Source organism: Caloenas nicobarica, chromosome Z, assembly GCF_036013445.1.
Source record: "Caloenas nicobarica isolate bCalNic1 chromosome Z, bCalNic1.hap1, whole genome shotgun sequence".
Classification (NCBI taxonomy): domain Eukaryota; kingdom Metazoa; phylum Chordata; class Aves; order Columbiformes; family Columbidae; genus Caloenas; species Caloenas nicobarica.
The window spans coordinates 59,697,954-59,721,289 of NC_088284.1; the positions used below are offsets into that span (position 1 = coordinate 59,697,954).

The 23,336-nt window shown below is 39.6% G+C and overlaps 1 protein-coding gene across 1 annotated transcript in view; it reads left to right on the plus strand.

The window, feature by feature from the left end:
- Window positions 1-23,336, plus strand: part of RORB (RAR related orphan receptor B) — a 67,103-nt gene that overhangs the window by 29,961 nt on the left and 13,806 nt on the right. The window contains exons 3-5 of the mRNA XM_065656926.1: window positions 2,335-2,476; window positions 5,573-5,974; window positions 22,707-22,828. Of these exons, the coding sequence (XP_065512998.1) occupies window positions 2,335-2,476; window positions 5,573-5,974; window positions 22,707-22,828 (666 nt within the window). The remainder of the gene's footprint in view (window positions 1-2,334; window positions 2,477-5,572; window positions 5,975-22,706; window positions 22,829-23,336) is intronic.

Below are 23,336 nucleotides of genomic sequence, written 5' to 3' on the forward strand. Positions count from 1 at the left end.
TCTTTTGTCGGTTTAGACAGTAGCTCTTGTGACCATTTCCATTCTGCCAGTGATGGATAAAGTGACTTGTTTGAGATGCAGAAATACTTGTTGTCAGTGTTGAGAATGTTGGGAAACCTGTCTTTAAGGCTCCTCAGTAATAAACTTCATCTTCCTTCCTCCAAATAGAATTATTCTCAGTAAATATAGCCAATATTGTATAAAAACGCCCTAAAAATGAAGTGAAAGGATTGTCTGTACTTTGTAAGATAATAGTTAGAACTTATGCAGGAGAGAGTACAAAAGTCTCCTCAGAAAAATACATTACCTGCTATAGGTTAATTTTATTATGTAACCCTTGATTTTTTCCTAAGAGGGGCAAAGAAGGAACAAACAAATTCTTCTGAGATGAGATCAGTCTTAATGGGAAAAAAACAGCACTCCAGGATAAGGCACAGTCAATGCTAGATGGTCATGTGGGGTTTTTTAGTGTTATTTAATTCATTTGTTCTCTCAAATCTATATCCACATAGGAGCTTCTAAAACCTAAACCTTTAAAGCAGAAAATCTTTCGGACGTCGGAACCGAAACTGGCTGTGATGTTCAGCAAGTAGAGTAGAAATATCTGCAATTAGCATCCATTTAGCCTTAAATTAAACTCACCTCCACAGTTTCAGGAAAGTTTTAGTCAGCCAGGATCAGATAAGTCCCCACCAGAGTTTTTCTGAGAATTCTCTTAAAGGTCATCCATATTCTCAAAAGTGCAAATCATAAAACTTAGTTTAGCTTTTAGGTATACTATAATCACTGATAAAACCAGCATGGGCCAGACGAAGTGATTCTCTTTATGCTCAACCTCAGGAACTGTCTCTGCTGGTGTACTTGATGGGGCTCTCCACCTGTCGCCTGTTGTTACTGGCTCCCCACACCATCTTCACTGGGTTCACCACGACTGGAGGTAGAATTCAGGCGCTACTTGTAGCAATCAAAGTGAGCCCTGTGACACTATCACCTTCTTGTTTTCCTACTCCCGTTCCCCCGAAACGAACGTCTGCTGTGATTGCCATGGCTCATGACAGACTGTCTCACTTCCACTACAGACTGTCAGCCTGTGCAGAGTTAACACTGCCTTTGCCTGATAAATGAAGTCAGCTCTTGCTTACTGGCTCCATTCAGAGCTTGTTTGCAAACCAGCCCAGAAAGGCACAACCACTTTTACACCACCTCTGGTGACCAGTGTAACTGCAGTAGTGATGCTTTCTGCCCTTTTTCTTCTCATGGCTTTCTGTGGTGGCTAGGCTATTCTTTGGCTCTGCCACCACACAACCCTGCAGCTGTGTGCGTCTGAAGATGCCGAATTGACCAAGAAAATTGTTTGGTTTTCTCTCTCTCTCTGGACTTGTTGTTCCCCCTGTCCTTTATTTTACAGGAAAGAAAAGAATAGCATAAAATGCCTTCTCCTTCTCTCCTTCTCTCTCTAATCCTCACCCCCTCGTTTCATTCCTCTTGTCATCGCTGTGATTTTGTGTCACTTCTACCATGATGGTACCTCTTAGTGTTGTCCTTAGCAGCTGAGAGCACGTGAGGCCTTAGATATGGGTTAATACTCTCCTTCTAGCCCTCTAATGTTTATCCAGGTAGCCCACAGCTGGCCAGAAAAACCTTCTAGGAGATAGAATAGCTACAAATTTTTACATAGATAAAATCAATAATGTTATATTCCATTGAAACGGAAAAAGTCGTTACTTTCTCATACTACTGTCTAAAGGTGTTGCTTTCTCCTTTGTATGTTGGCTTTACTTGATACAGTCATTAAATCCTCGTGCTTTTGTGGTGCTTGAATTTGAATTACTTTTCACTCCTGAAGTGTATGGTCCCTCCAGATCAGATCAACATTTGCCAGGTTAAATTGAACAGCAGACTTCAGCTCCTAGTGCTACTTGTAGCCAGTGCTGGTTTTTACCAGTCTCTTTCATTAAAGGAAGAAAATTGTCAGACAAAGCACTTTTAAGTCATCTGTTTACAAATGCTGACAAGCTTTTCCTTTAGTAGGAGCAAGCATTAGATGATATATGGTCGTTATTGCACAATAAGAATGCATTCTGTAACATTATTGTGTGTGTTTTAACAAAGTAGAATTACATTCTTTACAGAATAAAGCACGATTCTCCTTGTTACAAGGAAATATTATTTAATTTCACTATACAGGGCAAGCACATCTGCAAAGCCACAGTGTAAGTAGCATTGCACTAAATAAGTGTTTATTGTAGTCGTTTACACTGTGTGTATGTTCTGTGTGTATGTGTGCACGCGCCTATATGCACATGGTTAATACTCTGTCTCTCTTGCCTCTAGGGATTCTTTCGGAGGAGTCAGCAGAACAATGCCTCCTACTCCTGCCCAAGGCAGAGAAACTGTTTAATTGACAGAACCAACAGAAATCGTTGCCAACACTGCCGACTGCAGAAATGTCTTGCCCTGGGAATGTCTCGAGATGGTAAGGAGTCAGATTCCTGCTTCATGCCTAAACCCTTTGAAACTCTTCTTCACTGCCGACTTACTTAAACTCCCTGTAGATTTCTCGGAAAAAAAAAAAAAAAAAGGAGGAGAAGCTGCTTGCTTTGTAATGCACGCACTGTGAGACACGGGATCTTTGCCATTCAGTTAACAAAGGAGGCTATTTTAACGGGGAGGGTGGGGAAATCACAAAATGGAGAGCAGTATTAGTTTGGAACAGTTGCAGTCAGAACTTAAATGTGTTGTTCTGACCAAAAGCACAAAAAGGTCACCTCTGGAGAGGTGGATTTATATTCCAGTTTAAATAACCTCTTATATTAAACATTAACATTTATCTTAACATTAAATATTGATGTGTGAAAGCACCCCTTTCCTTGGGATCTCTAGAGGTCTGTGACAGTAAATAGGCAGTTAAGAAGAAATTTACACCTTGATAGCATTAGGGGTTTCTGGGTTTTGTTTTTCTGGGGTTTTTTTTTAGAGCTTTTGACTAAATATTTAAATTGTTAAAAAACCAAAACAAAACATTTCTTTTACCTGTACATTATCCCCTGTCCCTGTCTGGGTCTCTGGAAGAAACATTTCATAGTTTAGCACTGAAAATGGACACTACACCAGAGGGAGGCTCCACAGCGTATCTGGTAGCAGGATCCTTTGGTGCTTGCAGAGCTCTGATGCACTTTCCAAGCTGTGGTGTGACGAGCCACGATCGGCAGGTTCCGAACGCACACCAGCCGCGCCAGAGCTGCAGGCAGAGGCAGGCTTGGGCAAGGCTGCCCGCAGCTGACCTGCTCCGGCCGCCACTGCTAGTGTGGGGGCTTTCCAGTTCACAGACGCCTTTTAGTCAGGAAGTACGAGAAGAAAACATTATATTTTTGAAGGCAGGTTATATTAATTTTGATCGCCTGCCAGCATTTTTCTGTCTTAGGACGTTTACACAAAATGTGCCTTTTGAAATTAACGACCATTGATGGAGGAGTTTCTTTAGATGGCCCACAGATTCTAAACTTATTCTAAATTTGGACTGTAATATGTCATCTTACCTCTCTGTGTCCCTTGTCTCACTGAAACAACTTGCTCACCAGTCTCACCAGTCTGGGAGGAGCCTTGCAGTCTAGCCTTTAATCTGTGAACTCTTTTTGGTCCTGGCATGCAGCTTACTTGATGCCTTAGCTCCCGATTCTTCCCGGAGGAGATTAAAGTAGTGACATTTCAGTAATTTAACAGCACGTGCTTTCCTCCTGAAAGTAATATTTCAATGACTTGACGTATCACAGGGACATTTTAATGTGACTAACAGCACTGTCTTCCCAACCTATAATTCAGGGACCACTATGTACAGACAAAAGGAGTGATTCTTCGGACAACACCACTTTCTTCTCTCACTGTTTACATAAGGGTGTTTATACTTAACGATATTAAGAGGTCTTGCCAGTTTAAAATAGACTGTATGGATTTTTTTGACAGAGAAATTGAATGTGATTTTTACCTCTCAGCCATGTAACAGATTCATTTTTATCTTGCGGAGGCAGGATGCTAATTGACAGCAGCTGGAGAATCCAATTAATGAATATATAATGAGAATAAACAGTGGGTGTTTGTTTTTATTACTGAGGCCCTAAATTTGAAGAAAATACACAGTTACATTTTTCAAAATACAGTCATTGCATATTGTCTGTAAGGGTGTGCAGTGCACAATGGACTGATTCCAGGGGCAGGCTGTGTTCATGCGAGGTTGGTTGCAGCCTGTGTGAAGGGCTGCAAGTAAGCTGAGGTTGACAACAGGAAAAAAACACTCTTAGTGTAAAAAAAGGGCAAGTAAATTGCAGAGGCTGCCATCTCCTTGGTGTTCTGGCATGGCTTTTTCATATTACGCTCTTCCTTTTTTTTTTTCTTTCCTGACTGAAGATTTTCACATACATCCACATGTGTAGGCTCAGACTGTTCTTGAGGACTATAGTGGAACTATGGGGTGGCAAAAATGAGAGCCAAGCCCATCCTGTGCTAATAAATGTAATGATTCTGAATTTATCCCAATTGCAGATGGAGTGGAAGTACTCGGCATTGGAAAATAGGCCTCACAGTACCTAGAAATTAGTATTTTCAGAGTAATGTCCTCTTATCTCTGCTCTGATAAATTCTGCTGAATGTATCCCTCATTAGTTTTAGAGCACAATTAACAACTACCTTTGTTCTGAGATCCCAAGATCTAGCCCAGTAGAAAGCCAGAATTTATAGCGAGATGGGGTGTTGTGGTGGGGGAAGATAATCAGCTATGACCCACTATGTATTGAGGCTGTGGATTTACTCCTTCTAGTTCCACAGCAATCAGCCTGTCATTTCTGAAAATTTCAATCTCAGTGTAATGAACCCTGTTCCTGGGGAGAGTGGTTTGCACTCTGATGTTTTCCTCCCTTTCTCATCAGAAGGAATGCATGGGTTTGTGCATGGAGATTATGTAAATTGCTTGTGTAAATCCCTAAGACTTTCCTCTGTGGAAAAGATGACATTCATTTGTGCTGTTTACCTTCGAATCTGTTATTTTCCTTTAGGTTCTAACTGTAACCTGTAAGATTTTTTTTTTAAAGTGTGAAGATAACACCCCATTGAAAGGATGCAATAATAAGGCTTTAGGGCCTGTTTTCAGCCCGAGTACTAATCCTGTTAGTGCACTGTTTAAAGGTTTGTGGAAAGTTGGTAAATCGCATGGGATACGAATCTACAGACTGTACATTTCATACACGGCTCTGGATCGTTGTTCAGTGAACATGGAGATATAAAAGCATGCATGGTCTTTTTAACATTCACAGTGGGAAGTGAGTTGCTTGACTGAGGCCTTCCTGTCAAATAGGAGTCATTGTTGTCACCTTGTAAATCCAAGCACATAATACCATTTCCTTTGTGAGACACACATGGCGTAAAGCTTTGCATCCTCTCTCATTTCCACAGAAAAAAGACAAGTTTCCACAGAAAAAAAAAAAAAAACCAACACTGAAAGTAAATATCAAAAGAGTGGTGGGGTTGAGGGGAATCAAGAAAAAAAATGAAAGATAACACATTATGCGTTGCTTTTCAGCTGTGAAGTTTGGAAGAATGTCCAAAAAGCAGAGGGATAGCTTGTACGCTGAAGTGCAGAAGCACCAGCAGCGACTGCAGGAGCAGCGGCAGCAGCAGAGCGGTGAGGCAGAAGCGCTCGCCAGGGTTTACAGCAACAGCATCAGCAACGGCTTGAGCAACCTGAATAACGACACTGGCAGCACCTACTCAAACGGGCATGTCATTGACCTGCCGAAGTCTGAGGGTTATTACAATGTGGATTCTGCCCAGCCTTCCCCAGACCAGTCTGGGTTAGACATGACTGGAATCAAACAGATAAAGCAGGAACCTATCTATGACCTCACCTCTGTACCAAACTTGTTTACCTATAGCTCTTTCAACAATGGGCAATTAGCTCCGGGGATATCCATGACTGAAATAGGTAAGGAAAGTTCTTATTCCTCTAGTATAGTGTGTATATATAAAAGCTAGATTGCAATAATGTCTTTATTAAATATTATGTAGGCATTCCTATATTTACACCTTCACACATGTGTATATGTGCCCACATGTACAGGGATTAAAGGAAAGAAAATCACACTGGCAGTAATTGACACAATATCGAGACAGTTCTGTTTTTACCAAAATCTGCTAATTACACAGTTTCTTAAGCTCAGCAGTTCATGCCCAGTTTATGAAACAGGAGCACCAAAGCAGGTGATGAATCAATCAGAACCAAGTGATAATAGTAGCAGGGAGCTTGTTTCAAATGAGCTCATTACTAGCAGGGTTAAACGATCTCTTCAGCCAGCCATCCGTATTCTTGTCAACACCCAGAATCCCCATGACAGCTAATTCTAGGGTATTTATTGTCAAAAAGCACCAGCTTGCTATTTCTGGTGTGTGGTTATACATGCAGAGCAAGTTCACTAGATTTGTGAGATGCACAAATTCTGAATGAAGTTGTGTGGATAACCGTGCTCCTCTGCTTGAATGCCAGGGACAACATGTCCCTTGATTTCTTCTTTGAAAAGTAGCAAAGAGACGTCTCTGTGAGATGAGGTGGTTTGAAAGGCAATAACTAACAGTGATTCTTCTCTAAGGAGGATTTCTGTTCATGTAATGCCTCTAGTCTTATATCTCCAATGCAGCTGGAAGTACTACTTCTATTACAAAGAAATAACATGAAAGAAGATTGGCATCCTAATTAGGTACTTCTCACCTCAACAAGTGAAGTATACTGAGCCAGTTGTGGTTGAGAATATAATCAAAAGGTAACACTTTGTTAATGGAATTTAATTTTAAGGAAAGAAGAGGGGAAAAAAAATATCCTATTCAAGAGCACCCGTAACGAATTAATATCACATCATAAAACCCCTCTATAGTTCTGGCCTGGACTTGCTGCCTTGTGGATGTATACTGAAATGTGTAGATTTCTGTTTGTAGTCAGGCCTGCTGAGAGACCCAGAGATGTGGCATGCACTCGATGTATGTTACAGAAAGGGTGTATGTAGTAGATACCGTCTGATAAAAAATGAAGTTGCAGCTAGAATCCGTAGCATGTTTTCTACATATATGTGTTCATATACGGGAAAGTGTGTAAAAAATTCTGTGCTTTAGTTGCAAATTGCATAGGGGAAAGTCAGGCTTTTCTGTCACACTGTTTAGTGGGACATGTTTTGCCATCACGTTTGGCCTAGGCTGCTGTCCAGTGACATCCTACACCCACAGCATAGCAATAGAGAGGATTGGTGAGGAACATCTGCTCCAACTTCCCTCTCAGCAGTTGAGGCCATGTGAATATTACATGTGGCTTTTGGAGACCCCAGTCCTGCAACAGGGGTTCAGAGTACTCCAAATCATCTGAGAGACAATGTAAATAGTCAAGAGTTTCTTCTCTGCAGCACCCTATACCAAAGGAAAATGTTTGCAGAGAGACTCAGAGGAGGTACCAGAAATGTGACCATTCTGACAGTCCATGAATTTGGGTTTGTGCTCAGTTACAGAAGTGACCCCAAAGAGAGCATATGACCACAAGACTATATCAGATATTAACAGAATGGTTTGGGTTGGAAGGAACCTTAAATGGTCAACTAGTGCAACCCCCCTGCAATGAGCAGGGACATGTTCAACTAGATCAGGTTGCTCAGACCCCCGTCCAGCCTGGCCTGGAATGTCTCCAGGGATGGGGCATCTACCACCTCTCCAGGCAACCTGTACCAGTGTTCTGCCACCCTCATTGTAAAAAGTTTCTTCCTCATGTCTAGCCTGAATCTCCCCTCTCACATACTTAGTGGCTAAAGGATCCCACTGAAGTCAATGGGATCTTTTGACTTATGGAGATGTAGGAAATTGTTTAACTTCTGTCTCAGAATCACTTAAAAATAATGCATCATTCTCAAATGTTCACCCATTTTTTTGCTCTCCTAGCCCTAAACTAGCCAGCCCTAAACTCACTCCACATTTGCAAGTCTTTCATCCTCTGTGTCGTCTGGCCAGTGTTCTCCTTCTGGAGCATAAAAAGCAGGGAAAACCCCAGAGTGCAGTGAACAGGACATATCAAAGGGCCTGTCGCTGAGCTGACAAAAAAATTCGGGTGCTGGGATTTACCTCTCTTCTTTTTGAAGTTGGAACTGGGGCTCCTAAATAGCTAGGATTTTACCTGAGTACTGCTCTATGTCATTTGTGACTCCTACAGCAGAGGGGTAAGGGTGTTAGTGAGAGATAATGTAGTATAATGGATCACCTGACAGAACTGAAAAAATTGAAGAGATGTACCATGAAATAATGGGATTAGTGCACAGGCAAATGATATTTTCAGTGGTTAAAAACAAGCAGAAAATGCCTTTTAATGCTGCAGTGGATTGTTGGACCATCTGTAACGCTGCAGTCTTATAGTCAAAGCAGAGAAACTCTAAGCAATGGGATGCATTGATTTCATTTTACAGTATGCATAAATTTCACTGCAGCATTGTATCTAACTCCAGTGAGATTTAGGAATAAGCTCAGGTCATGTTAAATAGAAATCACTACTATAAATGTTAGATGAAATCATAGACAATATATAGGAGATGGAAAAGCTATTACTGCATTGATCTTTGTGCCTGGCAGAAAGTATGAAGATTATTTCTTCATACTTCCTTGTCTAGTGATACACTGAACCATTGCTTTAAGTGTCCCAGATCATGTTAGTTCTTTTCCTCGGTGACAACTTTCTACCAGGTTCAAATATCCAGTCTTGTTTTTCTTCTGCTCTTTATGTTTTTCAAATACATGTATTTTTTTAAGCACAACCTCACTTCCAACTTGCCTGATCTTGAGTGCAACCCTTTTAATTTTTTCCTCATAAGTGAACGTGTGAGACTCCTTCCATCCTTGAGCTCCTAAAAGTTTCTGTAAGCTCTCCAAGGGACAGACTTCTTCACAGGCAGCCCAGAATCAAAGTAGTCTTTGTAGCTTCTGCATCACGTGCCAACCAATATCCAGTTCACTTATTCCTTCAATGTTATTGCTTTGCTTGTTTCTCACTCCTCTCCTGCATAGGGCAGTTAAGATACCTCTGACCACACATTTCCAAGTTTGAATCTCATTTTCTTATTTTTCTAACATTTTCAATCATGTTACATTATGTCTCAGTCTGCATTGACGCTTTGTGACTTCTTTCAGTTTAGAATTATCTCTTCATTTAATTATCATGTTGTAAACTCTCTTTCAGATTATTAAAGAAAATGTTAAATGCTTGTAAAACAAAATCTAATAATGGTCCCTGCTGCACCTAACTAAACAACTTGCTGCAATTGCTTAAGTCACTTCAGTATTTATTTTTGCTTGCTATACAACAGTAAGGTTCTCTGAAAAATCCGAATAACAAATCTGAATTTCCATGTCAATTTGGTTCAGTTATAAAAGTAATATTTTCTAAGATACCATATGACATAATTTACACATCATTTACATTTTTTTCTTCACGAGTTAATTTTCTAATTCCATCAAAAAGGAATAAAAATAGTCAGGCCTACTTTGATCTTTAACAGTGGTATGCTTTAATTTGAATGTGAAAGTGCCCTTTTTCCTGAGCGTACCTTCATCTACAATAGACTTTGTAGTGGAAATTGAAATTGTTCAACTTCACAGTTTTGAAATTCAAAATTTTTATACAGCAAATGTTTCAACACATAGTATTAGAATGGCACAGCAAGCAAAATACAGGTTATCCTGCATGCTTACTAGTATCTCTAAATACTGTACCAGGAAATAAGTGTCGGAAAAAGAGATGCTGAGAAAGTAAAGTCATACAGGGCTACTGTACATACTTAGTACTAGTATATTCCTCCAAATGAGTTGAATAGCCCAGGGTACAACTGCACATTATCTGATAACTATGAGAAGGAGGATAGGAAGCCTCTTATGGAAGAGATGACTAGAGCAGTTTCACATACAGACACAAATTTCTCATGTAACTGCCTGAGCTTATGATGGAGAAAAGCTGGATAAATCAAGTAGTTTCCCATTAGGCAGAACTGTGTCTTAGGCTCAGCCCCAGTCAGTATTCCAGTTCCTGTTACAAAAAGAAATATAAAACATAAAGGAGTCAGTCCAAAACTTGTAAATAAGCATACATGAGCAGAACCTCAGCTTGGCATCAGCTGTGTTTCCAGGCCTGGTCCTTTTTCTTTTAAGGGAGGTATTTTCATCCCTAACTCAAGGCATCTTGTTTGAGACTTGATTTGGATTTGTAGCCAGATGGGCAGAGCACAAGGTAGGTCAGATGCAGCAACCAGATGAGTTGGGCTGGTTCTTTCTTTAGCTGCCATGCTGTCCACGGGTGGCATGACCCAGGGTGGGTCATGCAGCCAGCGTGGGGGACACCCAGGGCCTGAGGCACATGATGCCAGGGACCATGCAGCACAGTCCTGTTTCTCCTGGACCATCTTGCCATCTGCCCTTCTGGGAAGGCAGAAATTCCTCATGCTGCAGTGGGAGCTCAAACTGTGGGGTGAAATCTGCTTGTAATGTCAAAACCGAGAATTGGGTTATTTGCAGAATGTCTTTCTCCTCACAGAGAGAATCACAGAGGTCAGGTGGTATGGGGGAAATCCTAAAGGCAGAAGGGAGCTCCGTTTACTGACCCTGATATCCCCACAAGGGGATGGCAATCCTTGCTCTCAAGTGTGATTTTAAATTATCAGGTATTAAAGGCTTATTTTTAGACTTGGTCAAATTAAAGACATCTTGTTTAAATATATGTGCATAATATTATCTGTCACTGAGCTCAGCATTGCATTTCTCACAAAATATGTGGCTCAGATCTTGGTCCATAAAAATTAATGGAAAGGTTACCCTACCTCGCCTGCAGTTGAGATTACCAGACTATGATTTCTTAAAGATGAGAAAAAATTACTAGCAAACTCTGTTGTGGTGAAAACAAATTGTTTAAGGGTTCACTCCAGGTCAAACTAAAGAGTGCCCTATAGCTATGTGTATTTAGGTATTCAATAAGGCACTACTGGAGCATGCAGGAGGTCATATAGCCCAGCCTCTATAATTACAGAAAGAGCTGTTGTTTATGTGTGTTTGCATGGCATTTCTTCAATGTCAGGGCTATTTGAAGGTAGAGCTCACATTTCTACCAAAATTAAAGGCAAATAATAAGTAAGACTGGTATGCTTGGACTTGGTCTTCCCTCTCCCTAGCCCCTCTGACCCTGCTCTCGTGTGTATCATAAGGTGGGGCAATAGCTCCCTAGGGCAGCAGAACGGGAGAAGGCATCACCTGCTCTATTCACCAAATCCACCATAACGTGCAGCTCTTTTGACCCTGACCCATTGACTGGAAAATCACAGTAAAACAAGACCTTTGAAATGTTTTAAAGTCTGGCTCAGGATGGGTGTGTAAAAGAAAAGCCCCCTTGGTAACTGCAAATGACACCCTGTGCATATGTAAGCCCGTATTTAGCTGGGTTTATACATTCATCTCAGGACCTACAGTGAACAACTTCATAAATATCTTTAGAAGAATTTGGGTTGCTCCTCCATGCCTATATTGTTTATGAATGTCCACAGCACTGTATGCTGCATATGCAATATACATACCAGCAGGGGACACATGTCTTAGAAAGTATGCTGTGCGTTGCTGTTGAAGGATGCAAAAGCACTTCTCCAGTGTGATAAGCGTTTTTTATTACTATTCTTTAACTACCTTCTCTGTATCTCCAGAATTTGTTCCCTGTACCAAATCAAGTCTTAATGGACAGCTTACTGAACATGTATTTGTCAGCTTTTATTTGAATGGACACTGTAGCAACCAGAACACTCAAAATGCAATGAACTCCCAAAAAAACCATACCTAAGATGACTTTGACGTCTGTGTTGATGTTCGCTTTACAAGGCCACCACCGACCACACAGTGAAGCAGAAATGATGGTTCTGTGACTGTAGTGCTGCATAATGTTTCTTCACCTCTTTTTCTAAGCGTAGTTTAATGTTGAATATCCTGCTAAGGTGACAGTCAAATTTTGCAGGACAGGTGCCTCAGCCTTACAGCTGTATTTCAGCAGAGCAATGTTGCCACCTAGTGAGCAATTAAAAATGTGCAGCATGTGCATTTCTGCACAGATACCCTTAGGGCACTATATCTTACCGTCATTACCTACTTAAAGGTGACAATCAGAATAAATTAATATTTCAGTTCTGTACTCATTTCAGTTCATGTGACAAAACTTAGAGCTTCTTCTGCAGGTTTTTTAACTAATTAATTTTCCCCCCTTTCATACAGTCAATAAAAGAACAGACAATGGCAAGATTTGAAACTAATTTGACAGCTTTGCTCAGTTAGGAAAAGCTTCAACTTCATAAAAAAATGGACAGAAAACTGGAGGAATAAATTAGAGCATTATGATTCTGAAGCATTCTAGCTGAACTGATACTCGAGTGAAGGGTGTTTTTTTATATTTGTGGATTCAGGTTTTTTAAAGCATATATTTAGAAATAATTTTAACCAATAAAAGCAATGAATAATTTGGCAGAAATGTGGGAAAAATATAATGTTTTTTGTAAGTTTTTAAATTTTATAGTTCTATCTTTTCTGCCTCCAAATTAGTAACCTCTCTTTTTTGTAAATTTAGACCAAAATCAGCCTAATTACAGACTTGAATAAAAGCTTTAATGAGTTTATGCTGCCCAGCCTGGTACTTTAAATGATCCATATGTTTACAAATAACTGATTATGTTGTTATCTTTTACAAAGTGCACATTTTACCACTTACTGATTTAAGAAGACTTAAGGAGGGCAGAGTTTGTTATAACTCGTGATGTAGATTTAGAAAATAAAGACTGTTTTCTGGAAGGTATTATATTTAAGCACCAGTTTTTTCATCCCGTGATTTTCAAATCACTGAGCATCCACTACCTCACAGTAACTGTGAGGATCAGTTGCGTGTTGATTATGGCAGTCCTGCTCAACTACACTTAATACAAATTATAGCAATTCGATAAGCACAGTGCAATGCGCATTTTTACTATCTCTAGTTCAAATTTATACAATAAAGCAATTAATCTAAAACTATTTGGAAATGTTGTAGATAGTCCAAAAGTATGCCTCAGATTGGGTTTTCCTGCAGATGATAAAGCTTTTTGGCTACTTCTGAAAGCAATTTGACTTCTCTTTCAGTTAAGTCAATTAATATATCAAATGTACGCCAGCTAGTAACGTCACAATAGTTTTACCAGTGGCGGCCATTGGCAGCGTTCCTAGCTGGAGTTTGATCATACTACAGACATGGACTATAGAGGCTGCAGAAAATGTGATTTTAAATATTGCACTTCATGTTTCTTGTGGGCATAGGTGTTGCAAGTGGAAATACAATCAAGAATTCTGTTCACAGAGAGATGACATTTAATTACTTTTGGCGTATGTGCATGTTTTCAAGAAATAAAAATTTTCAACTGAGTCTGTTTTTCTGCAGCACCCAAGACAACGAGATCCCATCTTAATTGTGGTTATGACAGTTTAAACAATATAAGCAGCTGGATTAAGTGATTAAACCAATAAAATCAGGGACATCTTTTAACTGAAATTGAAGATGGGAAACATTTTGTGATCTTTTGTTCTGTTTTACTTACTTTTCATATTGTTTTACAAATGAATTTAAAAGATGCCTTAATCAGTATTAAAAACAACCTTGTTTATAGCTTATATTTCTAAAGCGTGATGATACAGTTGTTTAAAGTGAATAAATTTCTAATCCATTAAAACAAGTATATAAAATTCCTCCTTTTCTCAAAAGATATGAATATTTTCTTGCATAACCAAACTTCACAAAATATGTTCATTCTACTGAGAATCAAAAAAGCAGTTAGAAAGCAACATTTGTAGCAGTCAAAATATGCAAAATACCATATCATACATCCCATATATTACCATATATCATGACAGTCTTCTCAAGAATAGCACTGTGCTGTGAATATTGTCAGATTAGAAATCACACAAAAAGATCAACGTAAAGCTAATGGTATTAACAAGTATTGAGGTGTGCTGCCGCTGCCAGTTGCAGGAATAGGCTGACTCCCTTTCGCATGGTTCAGAGGAGCAATGTCAATAGCAGAAGAAATGGTAGCTGGATTTCTGCAAGAAACCGTCAAAAAGAAAGAGGACAAGGCAGTGATGCTTTATGAATCACTGTAGTTTATGGAAGAGGCATACTATCCGCAAAAATTGGTGTGCTTTGAATGAGTAGTGACATGTTGCTTATTTCCTCATCTGAGGAACCCTTTTATCTCAGTACCAATGCTCCCTGTCCTTAATGTTTGTGTATGTTGTTTCTGGGCAGTCAGCACTCACAATATGTACACTTACCTCGTGCTTTCTGAAAGCTTATTCTGGCTTCATACTGTATTTCTTCATCATCTTGGACAACATTGTTCAATCGTTCTTTAATCCTCAGGCACAAGGAAGCCAACAGAAGCTTGGTTTTACAATATTTTTTCTTTCCCAGTACACATGCAACATCCTAATTTGACTTCTCAAGGCCGTAGTTCACTTTTTTCACTGCATGTCTTCTGTTTGGCAGATTTCATCACTCACTTCATGGTTTTCACTGCTTTCCACCTTATTTTTGAGAATAAAGTAATTCTGCTTGTTATGCAGTTTGTAATGTTGTTCCCAGCTCTGTAAGTAATGATGTCTTTCTTCAGTCCATTCAGTTTTGATACTTTATTTGACAGAACAGTGACAATTCTTTTATACAAGAGAGAAAAGAGATGAGAAAAAGTTGGAGTGAAACACACGGGAGAGGTACATGGATGTGTTTCATGGAAAAATGACACAGGGCTCAGACAAATGCTGAAAGTGATTATCAGACACAGTTTTTATAGTGCAATAGTCCTGCAGGGATGAAAGTCACTTGTAAATCGGAATAGTTGAAGGAAGATACTAAGGCACGGAGCACTGTCTTGTGTTCCTTTTTGTCTGTATGGACATTTTTTCTCTTGCTCAGTGAAATCTCTGGCATTGCTTATGATAACCAAATTGCTTCACTTTCTGACACTAAACACACAACTTTGATCCAACTCGGTTGCCACACTACGGGAAAATAAAACCATAATTTCTATACCTAGATTGCTTAAAATATTTATAAAAAGATAAATGTAAGCCTGTGACAATGAAAGAAGTACTAAAGTGTATGTCTAACCTCTCCCAGTCCTTTGCAGACTATGACAGGGCGAACCCTTCCAACACGAGTTTAAAACCCTTAATATTCCAATTGTTCCATGCATATTTCTAGGTTTCATCGTGAACAATGTCCACTCCAAGCATTATTTGCTTAATTGTAATAAATGAAACCACATTCTTGTTTCAGAACAGTCTCAATTTTAATACAAAGGTCTCTTTGTGTAAGCTATGCTGGAACAAGTTAGAAAACAGCTCATCTCAATAAATTTGTGATAATTATACAGTGCCTGTAGAGTCCATGTCCCGTAAGCTCTAGCTATTGCCTTGGTTAGTGCTTTTGCTGCCAGCTAAATGATTTCTAATTAGTACAAAATATACGTTTTTTACTAAATTGGCTGAGACCCAAGAAAAGTATTATTAAGTGGAGACCTTTAAGCATTTATAAAGATCCTCTAGGATTTAACAGAGTTCTGGGTCCATCCTCCATGTTCCTCTAGATTAGGACTTCATTCAATTGTATTGTCATTTCTTGTAATTTACTAGTATTTTTTTGAAAGGCAAATGAAACACTGATTTATTTCGAAGGGAGAGGGAAGTGCAGAATTCACACACATAATATTGCCTCAATGTGCAATCTGTTCCTGACAGTAAGCATTCGGTAACTTGAACACAAGGGAGGGGTTTTCCTCAACTAAATTCAAGCATTTCTAGTCGCATGGTATTCTGGTATCTAGGCTGCATATCATGTAGTGTCACAAATTTATTAAACAAATGTGGGTTATAAAACTTGCTAGTCTATCTATAACAGTTTTGAAAGGGAAATCTTTTGTGCATTATGACATTGAGAATGCCAGGGACAGATGAAATATGGGACAAGCTTTTTGCAACCATTTTTAGGAAAATATGTTCCTGCTTCTCTGCAAAAAAAAGGTTCAGACTTTTCAGCCACTTCAATTTAAAAAATTGGGACCTATTATTCATGTTTGACAGCAACATCAAGGAATACTTTTGCCTTTTTCCCTGTGTCACTGCCCCTACTAATGTCTAAGAATTTTTTAAGGTAATCCGTATAACGAAACCAGTTTGCAAAACTTTACATTTTGCAGTGCTAATATCCTTGAATTAGTGTACAAAAGAATGTTGATATGATACTAGCTTGGCATCTATGATTCTGTGATTATTTTGGCTACTAGAAGAGAGATTTTATTTCTAATGTCTAGCTGAAGTTTTGATAGTTGTACAGCCTGATATGCATGCTTACAGCAGCCAGCCAAAGCTGTGGTGTTATTGCAGCATTAATTCAAAGTGGATCCCTGCGAGAGCTCAACTTAGGATATAAGCTGAGATGAGCTCTTAGCTGCTCAACTGGATCCTAAGGGTAAGTGGCAAATTAAAAATTCATTATTCATTTTAATTGAGGATGATTATCAGTGTTTTAGGAGGCATACATCAAAGTTCTTCAGTTCCCAGTGCAAAAGAAGGGAATGCTGAGAAAAACTGGAGTCTCTCCTGAGAAAAGAGAGACAAATGAAAGAACTAAAGAGCCTGTAGGAAACAGACACTGCTGAGCACTGTGGATAATTTCCACTTAGCAGGCCAAATTCACAGCTGGTAAATGTGTGCAGTCCATGGAGTTACTACACCCATACCCACCAGCATTGTACTTGACCCCAAGTTGGAGCTTTTCCTCAGTATATCATAGTTTGAGATCTCTGAATATTGCAAGGAAATGGCTGAAAAAGGCAGGACTGACTCATCAGCTGATGAAAGACCCCTGCAGGTCTGTGCTATGCTGATTTATATTATCTAGGTTGCAATGTTCAGTTTTCTGTATGCACTTTTAGGATTTAAACAGCTCCTACCCAGTGGTGTGATACATATTTGAGCTATCATAACCTTTGGAGAGTACCTTTTGTGAGGTGTCTACCGAAATCTAAAATAAGACATTACAGTAGGTTAAAAAAAAAAAAAAAAAAGCCCAGCAGGGGAACCAAAACTGGAAACAGAAAAGGTCATTTGCTGTTCTGGAAGTTGTGAGCCATAATCCCAAGTTTATGCAAAAAGTGCATAGCTTCTGCACTGTTGTTCTTCCCTTGCAACATATGCTTTTGGTGTGTTTTGGTGGTGGAATAGGGCTTTTGCAGTCTTGCTATTTGCCCAGTCCTTCTGTCAGGACCATCCAATACTGCCTTAGCTACTATCCAGCTTCAAGGAAGGGGAGCAGAGGTCTCAGACACTTGGGTTCGCAGCTCTGGAAAAGAGGCTACTCAGCAACTGAGGGAGATAGACAACCTTAGGAGAAGGCAGAAGCCGTGACCCAGGCCCATGTTCACCCCGAAAGGCAGTGGCTGCTGGCCAGTTGGCCTGAGCAGACCAGCCCCTTGGGCCAAACTTACCCATGGTGCCTCTTAGCCAGCCAAACACAGTGGATGGGAGGTCAGAGAGGGAATGGCAAGTGATATTTTAAATATCTGAAAGAAACCAAGCTGGGTTTGTTGCACTAACTGTGGTATAGCTGACTTCACTCTTCACTGGGCCATCCTCACAGAATTGAGGTTTTTTGTTGTTTCTGTAGTTTTAGGTAAGCCAGGCCAAATTTAAAAGCTATTTATTTTGCTAAAACAGCATTGATCTCTCAAGGTCCTCCTCATCCTTGTCTTGTTCATGTCCTATATAGCACATTTCACCTTTTAGATGCTGCTTTTCTGTGGTTGCTTCATTTAATTCTGTTAGGACAAGTCCTCAGGACAGTTCCCATCAATATTTGCATGTGGCCTCTTTCAGGTATTGGCCTCAACAGTCCAATTCATAACCACTGAGCCACAAGCCCAGGAGCCCCTTCTGTAGATGTTTATTTGTTCTGTTACCATACTCCCTTACGTGTTGTGCAGCCTTTGTTTCAGCAACAGTACATACACATCTTTCTGTTACATTTTTGTTGCTCCATGTAGTCATAAGCATTGAGACCTTTTTATCTGACAAGTTGAACGTCACAGACCATAAAATTGCGTACATGCACACAGTATTTCTTTCAGGAAACCCACATTTTTTTCTCTGAATAAGAACGGATCTTTTTGATAGATAATCCTTCAGCTTCCTGACGTGCAATTTTCAGCTTCTTCTGGACATCTCCTGCTACACATCTGACTTCTTTTTTTACACTGCCGCATTGCAAAATCCCAATTCATTTATTTCCCCTCTCCGGCTGGCACCTTTCAGGGCGCCACTAGCAGCACCCGAGCTGCTGTGACAGGAGGGGCAGTGCTTCTTCCTGCCTGCTGCGGGACACGGAGGCCAGCCCGACCTCTCGGGTCTCTGTTCTCCAGCAGTGACAACCAGCCATGCGTAGGTCTCCCTGTCACCCCTAAGAAGGGACAAAACTTTACAGGTAGCATAGTGGGCCATTATAGAAAGCCAGTCAGATATGTGCAGGAAATAAATGAAATATAAGTGGTCATTCCAGGATACATCTTGTTTGAGTATTTCTGATTTTTTAAGACCTCATATTAGTTACAACTATTGACTATTTGCTGGATTGGAGTATGTTGTTTCTGGTTTGTCTCCCTGGAAGTAAATACTTTTTTCTAAACTTCTTACTTTTTTTTTTCTCTTCTCTTCTCTTTTCTTTTTTTTTTTTTTTAGTGAAACATAGCATTTGTACAAAAGGTGTCTGCTTTCCATTAAAAATCTCAAGGTGCCAATATTAAGAAATCTTCAAATTTAGAACAAAGCCGTCTAATTTAAATGATTCCATGTCACAGTGCATACTGGAGTTCAGATACTGGGAACATGTTATTTTCTGTGGGACATGTTTCCCAGACAGAGTTAGTCTGCTAGGGTATGCTATGGTTTTCAGATTCACCATGGTATCATGTAGTATGAAGCAATCATGATGCATGGTAGAAGATACAGCCGTAATATAATAAACGCAGTATATGGATGAAGGAGGAGTGAAGCACCTAGCATTCACTTGTGTTTACATACTGTGGCAGATAAGCTTTACAAATCCTGCAGTTTACAGCTGTAGTTGTTATAATGACGGTAGTGTACTATCATGCAGGTTCAGTAATTCTTTCGCTGGAATTATTAATTTTCACTCAACACTTGCAGCATCTGGTACTTGTAAAATAAAATGTTGCAGACTTTGATTCTCACACCTGAGTAGCCAGCATCATCTCTTTTGGTTTTGCTTTCATAAAGCAAAACTTGCAAAGCTGCTGCAACTTATGTAAAATGGAGACCCACAACATTTCAATCAGAAATGCAGTTCACATTGAAGTAAAAAAAAAAAATGGAGTTGTCTTTCATAGTCCTTGCAGCCCACCCAAACAGGATTCCTAGTGCAGGGGACCTCCACAGGGCCAAGGCCGCAGCCTCTGCATCAAGGTAGCAGATCTTCTCCAGCCGAATGAAGCTGTTTGCTTTCTTTCCTGATTGTTCTTTTCTTTCTAGTTCTAGTAAAAGAATTAATCCGTTGAACTCAGTTGCCAGCAGTGATTCAGAGCTGCCAGGTCTCACAGAAATGTACCATATTTTGTGTACAGCACAGTACTTGTGCCATGTGACAGTACAGGTTTACATTAGATGTCAGTACATTATTCCCAGCAGTTGAGGAAATTATTTCCACATGGGATTTGCCAAGATGTGTACAGATTCTAGATTAATTAGTGAAAAGATGCTGTAATAAAAACTGAAAATGTCAGGGAAAACAAAATGGGGCTATGGTCTTTGAAACCGTTTGCAATTTATATGCTTTGATCTGCCTGCATTGGAACTTCTGTTGCTGGAGCATCTGAGAAGCCAGGCTTATACTTCATCTACCTTTTGCATCATGTAAGCTCTGCACACCCAGTGTGCTATATTTGCATAAACCTCCTTCCAGGGACTCCAGTGTCGAGTGTCAGCAAGCAGCCTCCTCTGCTGCTTGTGCTGAATGAGCCGTCCTTTCCTCCCCAGAGACCCAGCCTATCCTTTCTACCACACAGTCAGCCTTGCCTAGCCTGCAGCGCAAGAGTTTCAAGTTCGTCTGGCACCTGATTCCTCTTTGGATGTCAGCTGCTGCTTTCTGCTATTGCCCTAGGCCTTCACACATCTAAATGGGTTTTAATGTCAGCTTAACATAAGCACAAGTACATACAGAAATATGTATGGGGGTAAAACACAGGATGCCATCTCTACAAAACCCTGAAGAGTTTGTCAGATCTTCGATCCTAAAGTAAATACATAAATGGTAGGAAAAGGAGTGGGGCTGAGGATCTTTGCAGTAGTGCAGAACTGCTAATCAAGAATATTTTGAGGCCAGGGAAGGGAAAAGGTCTTATTTTCAGATTGTTGGCATCAGGTCACCTTATCTTCTTCAAAATCTCTCCATGCAGTAATGTTAAAGTATTTGAGGTATTTCTTGTAAGCTTTTTCGTTATGTCAAGAATATGAATAGTTCCAGCTTTTGTAACAAATGGTGAGGCTTGGAGAGCTGGCCGAGGAAGCACAAGAGAGAAAAGACAGCTAATGGATGCAGAGAGCAAAATCCTTCACCATTCAGGCCACAGAAGTTGAAATCATACTTCTTTCACTGATGTTTTAGATACAAGGCCTAAATGTTGCTCTGACCATATTTGTCTGTCTGGTTAAATCCTTCCAGGAACATAAGTGACAGAACCTATAACTTGAGTTTAACTTCTGCAGTCAGATTTACTGCAGCTAAGGATGTTTCCAGAAATATGATGCTGTTAAAACTATACTTTAAATAGAACAATATGGGAGTAAACATCTGAAATTTGATCTTTCTAAAAAAGGTGTGGCTTACTTGCTTTTCTTGGTTAAAGAAATACAAATAAACCTTTGTTAATCCTTTAAGTAATCTGTTTCAATTCATTATCCCTTTTTTTCCAGCATGCCCATTTGTCTGTAAGATTTTTGCTATAAAATGTAGCAGCTTACCATCATGGGTTAAGACTTGCATCCAGCCGTCCATAAAAGAACAATGGATAGATCCCTCTATTCACTAATATACACTTTTAGTTATCTTTATACCTGAGTCAATTCTTCCATCAGGAAACCTAAAGATAGTGCTGACCTTTAAAGGCATACCTGTAAAGACTGAATTGAGCAGGTTTTATTGTTCCTACAAAAACCTGGAACTCTTTTGTGTTTTCTTCAGCGCCCTTCCACTGAGCCTCAGCTTATTAACTGTGGCAGCACGGGCACCTCTCCTTTAAATAACACTCCTATTGCAGTGTTTGCACAGAGCGTATGCATGTTTACATTCATTTTTCAGATTTCCTTCTTGCTGGTGTTTTTAAATTCAGTCAACATTTGACCAAAGAAAGTCTTATTTTGGGATTCCAAGCACCAGATCCACCCACTGTAGGCAAACTGTTGAGGATGTGAAAGAATAAATGATGACATTCCTAGTTTTTTTCTACTTCCTATGCTTAGGTTTGGCTGAGGCTTTGTCAGTGTCCTTTCATTTTTGACAAATATGTTTTCTGTGAAATGCCAATTCTGCCACAAGGGCTTCAGTTCAGTTCTGTGACTTCAACTTTGTTCCATTGCGTGAAAGTTATTCAGCTTAAGCAAAGTTTTCAGCCTGAAGCACTGAGCTTCATTAGATGGATAGGTCTCAAAGCTGCAAAATAAGAAATCATCACATTTTTAAAGCATGCTTTATCAAGACATTTCAACTTCCAGTGCTAATGAATTCACGTTGGAAGTTTTTGTGAAAACCTTTTTAATCCACTCAAGTGGCTTAAAGGACAAAGATCTACTTTAAAATATTTCCCTGAGAAGTTTACTCAGTTTCAGTGGAATCTCGGGCCAGCACTGAATGCTCCCCTTTCCCCTTGTATCCTGCGTTCCATGTTACACAGTGGTTTTCTAAGGCTGCAATGTCAAAATAACTTTAGGGTAACTTAATCCTCTGTGTGAGATATATTCCCCCCATCTCTCCTAAAACCCAGGATACTAGTTCTAGCTTCCACCCCTTGCTAGCACTGGTCTCCATGTTTGTGTTCATTGACCTAAATGGGAAATTGATCAAGCCGAAAACTAACTTGAGAAAAAAAGGAGACCTGTTTCCTGTTTCTCTGATATGAGTCAGCCCAAGGTAATGCAAATGACCATGTCAGGATTCAGCAGCCAGAGCTGGGCAGCTGCACAGCCTTGGGGCAGACAGAAATGATCGAGTAACAAGGGTTTCCAAACGACATTTATTTAAACACAGAAGAAAAAGATCACTTCCAGAATGAGAGTTTAAATAGTGTCACAACATTCATTGTTATTTTCATGTGCAGGTCCACTATTTTTCAAGCATCCTTTGGATTAGGGTTGAATACTGAAATATTTTGGAACAGTCATCTTCAGAAATAAATTTTTAAAAAATACAGAAAGGTAGCACTAGAAAGAAAAGATACTTTAAAAAAAAATCTTTAATGTTTTCATCATTTTTCTATTACAAATCATAGTTCACTGTTTCATGCAAGATATTTTTATTCTCCTGTCTGCAGATCGAATTGCACAAAACATCATTAAATCTCATTTGGAGACATGTCAATATACAATGGAGGAGCTACACCAGCTAGCGTGGCAGACTCACACATATGAAGAAATTAAGGTTTACCAGAGCAAGGTACAATCCTGTAATATGATCTTTCTTTTTCTCCCTATGGTTTGAAAATGTTAACAGCGTAATGTATTTGGCAAGGATATGCTGATGAGTTTCCTATAGGTCAAAACAGGCTTTTAAATATAGGAGCTGGTTACTGAAAGCAAAGGAGTGACACTTGATAAAAAGAAGTAGCAGCTTTCCAGCATGTTGGAATGTTTGCTATGTCAAAGCTCAGGCATGGTTATGGAATCCAGCTTTCTAAAATCCATCCAGAAATTCAGCTGACTTTAATGTGATCAGAATTGGATCCTCTGTTGTAAGCATTTTAAGAAAATAAGACAACCTAACTTTGTTCCCTTATCGTTTGGAAAGCACATCCACTTTTTTATGTGAATAACAAATATCTGTCACTTAAAGACAATAGATACTGACAAATGGAAAGTACTCCTGAAATTGAAGTTGTTCAAAACTGGGTGGAAAAAATGATCTTATTACACTTTCTTTTTGTTCTTCTTCTGAGATTCTCAGG